The following is a 10,316-nucleotide window of genomic DNA, read 5'->3' on the forward strand; positions in this document are numbered from 1 at the left end:
TTTACGGAAAAAGCAAACAAAAGCAGTCAAATTAGCCGCCATGTTGGAGTCAACAGAAACCATAAATTACATGATAAATATTCCCTGATCTTTGATGATCTTCATCACAATGCACTCCCAGGAATCCCAGGTCCACAATAAATGCTTGATTTGTTCGATAATGTCCGTTATTTATGTCCAATTAGCTACTTTGGTTAGCGCGTTTGGTAAACAATTCCAAAGTCACAAAGCGCGTTCACTAAAACGTGACGAAATGTTCAAAAGTTCCGTAACAGTCAGTAGAAACATGTCAAACGATGTATTGAATCAATCTTTAGAATGTTGTTAACATACATCTTGAATAACGTTCCAACCGGAGAATTACATTGACTTCAGTTGAGCGATGGAACGGAGCTGCCTCTCACGTGACCGCGCATGTTCAAAGCGTGGTCACCTCATGGCAGTGGTGTTTCATTCCTGTCTCCTTCGGCCCCCCTTCACATTAGAGTCATCAGACAAAGTTCTATTGACTGTTGACATCTAGTGGAAGCCGTAGGAAGTGAAAACTCATCCATATCTCGTCATTTCAATGGGAGCTTGGTTGAAAATCTACCAGCCTCAGAAAAAATCCAAACAGGAAGTGGAACTTCTCAGGTTTTTGCCTGGCATATGAGTTCTGTTATACTCACAGACATAATTCAAACAGTTTTAGAAACTTCCGAGTGTTTTCTATCCAATACTACTAATAATATGCATATATTAGCAACTATGACTGAGGAGCAGGCCGTTTACTCTGGGCACCTCTGTGCACCTTTCATCCAAGCTACTCAATACTGCCCCTGCAGCCATAAGAAGTTAATCAGAAAGTGCTTTATTCACTAGACAAATGCGCAGTCTTGGCTAAACCTAGCATGAACTACCTCTCTCTCTTGCTCGCTCTCTCTCTCTTTCTCTCTCTGTCTCTCTCTCTCCCTGTGTTTCAGGGTGTTGGCTCGTTGTCTATGCAACATGTGGTCACCCTGTTCCCATGGCAATGAGATACGCTCTTCCTAAACAGATACTGTTGACAATTTTGCTCCTGTAGTGCCACTGCCCTCCCTGTCAAAAACACTGTTCTAAAGGCCCACTCCTTTGTTAAAATGTTTTAATAAAATAAATAAAAAACACTACAAAATGGCAGCCCTTCCACTTGGTTTGCTATAAAGCTGAAAGATGGGGCAGGACAAATGTAACCACTCTCAAATTTGTAGATGGAGCTTACTATCAACAACACTGCTGGGATAATCCTTCCTTTATTGAGGTGTTCAGAGGCAACGGGGCTCTGCTGTGCTTCTTGTTATGAATAAAGACAATTGATCTAACTTAATTCCCTCTCTTTTTCAGGTGCCCATGGCTGTCGGAGCAGTTCTCGGTTGTCGTGCCGATCTACAACGGCGTCGTCTTCCTGTTCGTCCTGGCCAACTTCTGCATGGCCACCTTCATGGACCCGGGCATCTTCCCCAGAGGTGTGTGTGTTGCACAGATGTATAACAACATCTCATGCTCCCTGCAAACTCCCTGTATGACTGTCTACTGCCTATGCTTTGTAGTTGTGTGTAGTTGTGTGTGTGTGTGTGTGTGTGTGTGTGTGTGTGTGTGTTCATGCTGATCTAGTAAGGGAGAGCGTGTGTTCATGCTGATCTAGTACGGGAGAGCGTGTGTTCATGCTGATCTAGTAAGGGAGAGCGTGTGTTCATGCTGATCTAGTAAGGGAGAGCGTGTGTTCATGCTGATCTAGTAAGGGAGAGCGTGTGTTCATGCTGATCTAGTAAGGGAGAGCGTGTGTTCATGCTGATCTAGTAAGGGAGAGCGTGTGTTCATGCTGATCTAGTACGGGAGAGCGTGTGTTCATGCTGATCTAGTAAGGGAGAGCGTGTGTTCGTGCTGATCTAGTAAGGGAGAGCGTGTGTTCGTGCTGATCTAGTAAGGGAGAGCGTGTGTTCGTGCTGATCTAGTAAGGGAGAGCGTGTGTTCGTGCTGATCTAGTAAGGGAGAGCGTGTGTTCGTGCTGATCTAGTAAGGGAGAGCGTGTGTTCGTGCTGATCTAGTAAGGGAGAGCGTGTGTTCGTGCTGATCTAGTAAGGGAGAGCGTGTGTTCGTGCTGATCTAGTAAGGGAGAGCGTGTGTTCGTGCTGATCTAGTAAGGGAGAGCGTGTGTTCGTGCTGATCTAGTAAGGGAGAGCGTGTGTTCGTGCTGATCTAGTAAGGGAGAGCGTGTGTTCGTGCTGATCTAGTAAGGGAGAGCGTGTGTTCGTGCTGATCTAGTAAGGGAGAGCGTGTGTTCGTGCTGATCTAGTAAGGGAGAGCGTGTGTTCGTGCTGATCTAGTAAGGGAGAGCGTGTGTTCGTGCTGATCTAGTAAGGGAGAGCGTGTGTTCGTGCTGATCTAGTAAGGGAGAGCGTGTGTTCGTGCTGATCTAGTAAGGGAGAGCGTGTGTTCGTGCTGATCTAGTAAGGGAGAGCGTGTGTTCGTGCTGATCTAGTAAGGGAGAGCGTGTGTTCGTGCTGATCTAGTAAGGGAGAGCGTGTGTTCGTGCTGATCTAGTAAGGGAGAGCGTGTGTTCGTGCTGATCTAGTAAGGGAGAGCGTGTGTTCGTGCTGATCTAGTAAGGGAGAGCGTGTGTTTGTGCTGATCTAGTAAGGGAGAGCGTGTGTTCGTGCTGATCTAGTAAGGGAGAGCGTGTGTTCGTGCTGATCTAGTAAGGGAGAGCGTGTGTTCGTGCTGATCTAGTAAGGGAGAGTGTGTGTTCGTGCTGATCTAGTAAGGGAGAGTGTGTGTTCGTGCTGATCTAGTAAGGGAGAGTGTGTGTTCGTGCTGATCTAGTAAGGGAGAGTGTGTGTTCGTGCTGATCTAGTAAGGGAGAGTGTGTGTTCGTGCTGATCTAGTAAGGGAGAGTGTGTGTTCGTGCTGATCGAGTGGTGGGGGGGTGTTCATGCTGATCTAGTAGGGGGGGGGGGGTGTTCATGCTGATCTAGTAAGGGGGGGGGGGGGGTGTTCATGCTGATCTAGTAAGGGAGAGTGTGTGTTCATGCTGATCGAGTAAGGGGGGGGGTGTTCATGCTGATCTAGTAGGGGGGGGGGGGGGGGTGTTCGTGCTGATCTAGTAGGGGGGGGGGGGTGTTCGTGCTGATCTAGTAAGGGGGGGGTGTTCGTGCTGATCTAGTAAGGGGGGGGGTGTTCGTGCTGATCTAGTAAGGGGGGGGGGTGTTCATGCTGATCTAGTAAGGGGGGGGGTGTTCATGCTGATCTAGTAAGGGGGGGTGTTCATGCTGATCGAGTGGGGGGGGGGGGGGGGTGTTCATGCTGATCTAGTAAGGGGGGGGTGTTCATGCTGATCTAGTAAGGGGGGGTGTTCATGCTGATCGAGTGGGGGGGGGGGGGGGGGTGTTCATGCTGATCTAGTAAGGGGGGGGTGTTCGTGCTGATCTAGTAAGGGGGGGGTGTTTGTGGTGATCTAGTAAGGGGGGGGGGGGTGTTCGTGGTGATCTAGTAAGGGGGGTGTTCGTTGTGATCTAGTAAGGGGGGGGGGTGTTCGTGGTGATCTGGTAGGGGGGGTGTTCGTTGTGATCTAGTAAGGGGGGGGGGGGTGTTCGTGGTGATCTAGTAAGGGGGGTGTTCGTTGTGATCTAGTAAGGGGGGGGGGGGTGTTCGTGCTGATCTAGTAAGGGGGGTGTTCGTGCTACTTTATTAACAGTGTTTGTGGTTCTCCAGCGGATGAGGATGAGGACAAGGAGGATGATTTCCGCGCTCCGCTCTATAAGACGGTGGAGATCCGAGGCATCCAGGTCAGGATGAAATGGTGTTCCACCTGCCGCTTCTACAGACCTCCCCGCTGCTCACACTGCTCCGTGTGTGACAACTGTGTGGAGGTACGCACACACACACCGTCTCACATCAACATACAGCCGGACGGCGTCACGTATCCTCTAAAGCAGAGCTCTCCAACCCTGCTCCCGGGAGAGCTATCGTCCTGTAGCTGTTCACTCCAACCCAAGCACACCTGATTTGAATAAGTACCTGGGTGATAAGCTAAATCAGGTTAGTTACAACTAGGGTTGGAGTGAAAACCTACAGGAAGGTAGTTCTCCAGGGTTGGAGAGCCCAGCTCTTAAGAGATGCCTTTGAACAAACCTATGGTGGAATGAGCCCTCAGCCCCCTCCCCAGGGATTCAGCCCACTGTTATCTAAGGTCAATATAATAGCCTCCACTATCCGGGAGGGAGAAACAAAGAGTTGGGCTCTCTTGCGTAAAGCTCTCGTCCTATCCAAGTAAAAGTGCAACGCGCGTACCGGACACTACTGGCAGTGTTTCACATAAACAGGACACACAAAGTCTCACACTGTCCCTTTTAACTTTGTACAAATGGCTCTAACTCGCCCTTTGCTCCTGTCCCTGTCCCCCCCCCTCCAGGACTTTGACCACCACTGCCCGTGGGTGAACAACTGTATCGGCCGGAGGAACTACCGTTACTTCTTCCTGTTCCTGCTGTCCCTGACGGTCCACATCACGGGAGTGTTTGGCTTCGGCCTGCTGTACGTCCTCTACCACACACAGCAGCTGGACAGGGTCCACTCTGCCGTCACGTATCCTGTACACAGGTGTCGGAATGTCCTGAAAGCCAAGAGTCTGGGTGTTAGGGTTAGTGTGTGTGTGTGTTTTGGGGGGTGGGGGTTGTTGTGTGTGTGGTTGGATGTATAGGTTGGTTAGTGTGTGTGTTTTTGGGGCGGTAGATTACTGGGTGTCCGTCTGTCGGATGGTGTGCATCTCCTGAGTATTTCATTTTCAGCACATTTTCGGGAAGTCTATGCCTGAGATGAGCCCTGGTCAAAAAAGTAGTGTACTATGTAAGGAATAGGGTGCCATTTGCGACGCGCCCTGTGAGTGTGTTATTTGGTGTCTCGGTTCAGACGTCTCTGTTCCCTCCTTAACCCCTGGTCTCTCAGTATGGCAGTGATGTGTGTGGCTGGTCTCTTCTTCATCCCGGTGGCTGGTCTCACTGGCTTCCACATGGTACTGGTGGCCCGCGGGAGAACCACCAACGAGCAGGTATAACACACACACACACCGGGGACAAACCACCAACTAACAGGTATAACACACACACACACACCGGGGACAAACCACCAACTAACAGGTATAACACACACACACCGGGGACAAACCACCAACTAACAGGTATAACACACACACACACCAGGGACAAACCACCAACTAACAGGTATAACACACACACACACCAGGGACAAACCACCAACTAACAGGTATAACACACACACACACCAGGGACAAACCACCAACTAATAGGTATAACACACACACACACACACACACCAGGGACAAACCACCAACTAACAGGTATAACACACACACACACACCAGGGACAAACCACCAACTAACAGGTATAACACACACACACCGGGGACAAACCACCAACTAACAGGTATAACACACACACACCAGGGACAAACCACCAACTAACAGGTATAACACACACACACCAGGGACAAACCACCAACTAACAGGTATAACACACACACACACACCAGGGACAAACCACCAACTAACAAGTATAACACACACACACACCAGGGACAAACCACCAACTAACAGGTATAACACACACACACACCGGGGACAAACCACCAACTAACAGGTATAACACACACACACACCAGGGACAAACCACCAACTAACAGGTATAACACACACACACACACCAGGGACAAACCACCAACTAACAGGTATAACACACACACACACCAGGGACAAACCACCAACTAACAGGTATAACACACACACACACCAGGGACAAACCACCAACTAACAGGTATAACACACACACACACACCAGGGACAAACCACCAACTAACAGGTATAACACACACACACACCAGGGACAAACCACCAACTAACAGGTATAACACACACACACACCAGGGACAAACCACCAACTAACAGGTATAACACACACACACCAGGGACAAACCACCAACTAACAGGTATAACACACACACACCAGGGACAAACCACCAACTAACAGGTATAACACACACACACCAGGGACAAACCACCAACTAACAGGTATAACACACACACACCAGGGACAAACCACCAACTAACAGGTATAACACACACACACCGGGGACAAACCACCAACTAACAGGTATAACACACACACACCGGGGACAAACCACCAACTAACAGGTATAACACACACACACACCAGGGACAAACCACCAACTAACAGGTATAACACACACACACACACCGGGGACAAACCACCAACTAACAGATATAACACACACACACACCGGGGACAAACCACCAACTAACAGGTATAACACACACACACACCGGGGACAAACCACCAACTAACAGGTATAACACACACACACACCGGGGACAAACCACCAACTAACAGGTATAACACACACACACCAGGGACAAACCACCAACTAACAGGTATAACACACACACACCAGGGACAAACCACCAACTAACAGGTATAACACACACACACCAGGGACAAACCACCAACTAACAGGTATAACACACACACACCAGGGACAAACCACCAACTAACAGGTATAACACACACACACCGGGGACAAACCACCAACTAACAGGTATAACACACACACACCGGGGACAAACCACCAACTAACAGGTATAACACACACACACCGGGGACAAACCACCAACTAACAGGTATAACACACACACACACCAGGGACAAACCACCAACTAACAGGTATAACACACACACACACACCGGGGACAAACCACCAACTAACAGATATAACACACACACACACCGGGGACAAACCACCAACTAACAGGTATAACACACACACACACCGGGGACAAACCACCAACTAACAGGTATAACACACACACACACCAGGGACAAACCACCAACTAACAGGTATAACACACACACACACACCAGGGACAAACCACCAACTAACAGGTATAACACACACACACCGGGGACAAACCACCAACTAACAGGTATAACACACACACCAGGGACAAACCACCAACTAACAGGTATAACACACACACACACCGGGGACAAACCACCAACTAACAGGTATAACACACACACCGGGGACAAACCACCAACTAACAGGTATAACACACACACACCGGGGACAAACCACCAACTAACAGGTATAACACACACCGGGGACAAACCACCAACTAACAGGTATAACACACACACACCGGGGACAAACCACCAACTAACAGGTATAACACACACCGGGGACAAACCACCAACTAACAGGTATAACACACACACACCGGGGACAAACCACCAACTAACAGGTATAACACACACACACCGGGGACAAACCACCAACTAACAGGTATAACACACACACCGGGGACAAACCACCAACTAACAGGTATAACTGTCTTTTTTCGAAGTGTCTTAATTGCCAAGAGGCTGGACCCAAATTTGGCAGCCCCCTGGACTAGAATTGACCCTGCAATTGCAAAGATTAGCTGTCATCACAGAAATAGTGAGAGAGATGCTCATCCCCTTGGAAAACGGAGACCGAGATCAAATCAAAGTTTATTTGTCATGTACACAGGACACAACTGGTGCTTACAGATCAGCTGTTGTTGCCTTATTCATGCCCATTCTCCTTGAAGAGACATCTAGACCCCTTGTTTGCGTCAGATCCAACACTCCGCCCAACCCATCCCGAACCGTCACACCCTCTTATCTGTCGCCTTTTTCCTGTCGCGTACCTCTTTAGTTGTTGTCTGAGAACTGAACCGTTGGTGTGCGTTTGTGTTGACGTTGTTCTTAAAGGCCCAAAACATTTAATCTCTACAACGGCCCCATGATAATCCTCCAGAATGTGACCCCGCTACCCCTCCCTCCGTCCCTGTCTCCCTCCGTCCCTGTCTCCCTCCGTCCCTGTCTCCCTCCGTCCCTGTCTCCCTCCATCTCTGTCTCCTTCCATCCCTGTCTCCCTCCATCCCTGTCTCCCTCCGTCCCTGTCTCCCTCCGTCCCTGTCTCCCTCCATCTCTGTCTCCTTCCATCTCTGTCTCCTTCCATCCCTGTCTCCCTCCATCCCTGTCTCCCTCCGTCCCTGTCTCCCTTCGTCCCTGTCTCCCTTCGTCCCTGTCTCCCTCCGTCCCTGTCTCCCTCCGTCCCTGTCTCCCTCCATCTCTGTCTCCTTCCATCCCTGTCTCCCTCCGTCCCTGTCTCCCTCCGTCCCTGTCTCCCTCTGTCCCTGTCTCCCTCTGTCCCTGTCTCCCTCCGTCCCTGTCTCCCCATCCCTCCCCTGAATGCACATGTACAGGTCATAATCTCATCGAGGAGAGAGAATAATCCTCTGTTCTCCTCATCCATCCCTCCCTCTATTTATCCCCCATTTTTATTTGGGGCTCGACGCTCCATGTTTGATGTTTACACTTTAAATATGTTGTGTTGATGAACGGATGATGTCTTGAGGAAAATGAATAACCATTTTTTTTTTAATCTTCTGTCATTCTCTCCCCCTCTTCTCATTCTCTCTTTCTCCCCCTCCTGTCTATTTTTCTCTTTTTTCTCTCCTTTCTCTCTCCCTCCTGTCTCTTTCTCTCTCCCTCTTGTCTCTTTCTCTCTCCCTCTTGTCTCTTTCTCTCTCCCTCTTGTCTCTTTCTCTCTCCCTCTTGTCTCTTTCTCTCTCCCCCCTGTCTCTTTCTCTCTCCCCCCTGTCTCTTTCTCTCTCCCCCCTGTCTCTTTCTCTCTCCCTCCTGTCTCTTTCTCTCTCCCCCCTGTCTCTTTCTCTCTCCCCCCTGTCTCTTTCTCTCTCCCCCCTGTCTCTTTCTCTCTCCCTCCTGTCTCTTTCTCTCTCCCCCCTGTCTCTTTCTCTCTCCCTCCTGTCTCTTTCTCTCCCCCCCCTGTCTCTTTCTCTCTCTCTCTTGTCTCTTTCTCTCCCCCCCCTGTCTCTTTCTCTCCCTCTCCCCCCTGTCTCTTTCTCTCTCCTTTTCTCTCTCCCCCTCCTGTCTCTCTCTCCTTTCTCCGTCTTTCCCTCTCTCTCTCCCCCAGGTGACGGGGAAGTTCAGGGGAGGAGTGAACCCTTTCACTAATGGCTGTTGGAAGAACGTTTCTCACGTGCTCTGCAGCTCCCAAGCCCCCAGGTCTCTCTCCCTCTGTCTGATCGTTGTCTATGGATTTACAGTATGCTAATAGTGTACATCTGGTTGCATTACGATCAGGTCAAACAGTGTATTGAGCTGCAGTCATCCCTGCATGCTATTAGGGGTTTGATTGATGACCGAGAGTGGGTCCTCATAGAGCTGGATAGAGGACTCTAGATGGATACAACCCGTTTTAGCATGGACATTTCCATTGAGGGCTTCCGACTTTTTAAGGTAGTCAACTGGGTGGGATTTCCTATGGGTTGGGAGCCAATGACCAGAGCATTGTCTTTTTCAAATTGGGTTGCCTTTGGTTGGAAATGGGTTTAAGCTAGAACACTGCCATCTAGTGGCCACCATAACTGAATGACACGAGTTGGTTCAGGTGGCGATAAATCACCAATATTATCTTTACGCTTTCTTTTTCAAACACAGAATAAAAAAACGTGACTACTTTTAAATGGAGATGCTGTCACAGGCGCCATATTGGCACAGATACAAAGACGAGGCCTCTGTCTATCTCTATGGGTCTTCTTCATCCTCATGTGCTTCTTGCTCTCCCTCGTCCGTTCCTTCTCTTACTGCCCTTTCTCCCTCCTGTCCCTCTCCATCGGGTACCCTCACTCTCTTCCTCTTCCTCCTTGTCCTTTTAATAATGTGATCCGATGTGGTCTTCATCAGGTACCTGGGGAGGAAGAGGAAGCCTCACGGTGTGGTTGTCCAGCCTCCGTTCCTCCGGCCACAGCTCACTGACACCCAGCTGGCCGCCAAGGTCCTCGACAACGGTATCCACGGAGACCTTCACCGGGTATGACGCGACAAAGACCCACGCACTCACTCATTTACGTACATGGCAGACGTGCGCACACTCATGCACATACACACACACACACACACACACACACACACACACACACAAGTAGCTCCTTCTGTCTCTCGGCATTGTGAATGGTTAATGCTCTCCAGTTGCCAGGGCACTGGGCTCTATAGACTTTGACATTCTATTAAATGTCATTCATTTCTTAGTCTGCTTCTCTCTCTTCCTCCCTCCCTCTCTCTCGTTCCCTCTCTCTTCCTCCCTCCCTCTCTCTCGTTCTCTCTCCCTCCCTCTCTCTCTCTCTCCCTCGCTCCTCTCTCTCTCTCTCTCTCCCTCC

At 49.7% G+C, this 10,316-nt stretch overlaps 1 protein-coding gene across 1 annotated transcript in view; it reads left to right on the plus strand.

Annotated features, from left to right (window-relative positions):
• The window catches only part of LOC139566875 (palmitoyltransferase ZDHHC5-A-like), a 37,099-nt gene that overhangs the window by 18,567 nt on the left and 8,216 nt on the right, over positions 1-10,316 (plus strand). The window contains exons 3-8 of the mRNA XM_071388215.1: positions 1,363-1,484; positions 3,730-3,887; positions 4,430-4,602; positions 4,963-5,065; positions 9,071-9,162; positions 9,844-9,970. Of these exons, the coding sequence (XP_071244316.1) occupies positions 1,363-1,484; positions 3,730-3,887; positions 4,430-4,602; positions 4,963-5,065; positions 9,071-9,162; positions 9,844-9,970 (775 nt within the window). The remainder of the gene's footprint in view (positions 1-1,362; positions 1,485-3,729; positions 3,888-4,429; positions 4,603-4,962; positions 5,066-9,070; positions 9,163-9,843; positions 9,971-10,316) is intronic.

This window comes from Salvelinus alpinus, chromosome 39 (assembly GCF_045679555.1).
Source record: "Salvelinus alpinus chromosome 39, SLU_Salpinus.1, whole genome shotgun sequence".
Taxonomy (NCBI): Eukaryota; Metazoa; Chordata; class Actinopteri; order Salmoniformes; family Salmonidae; genus Salvelinus; species Salvelinus alpinus.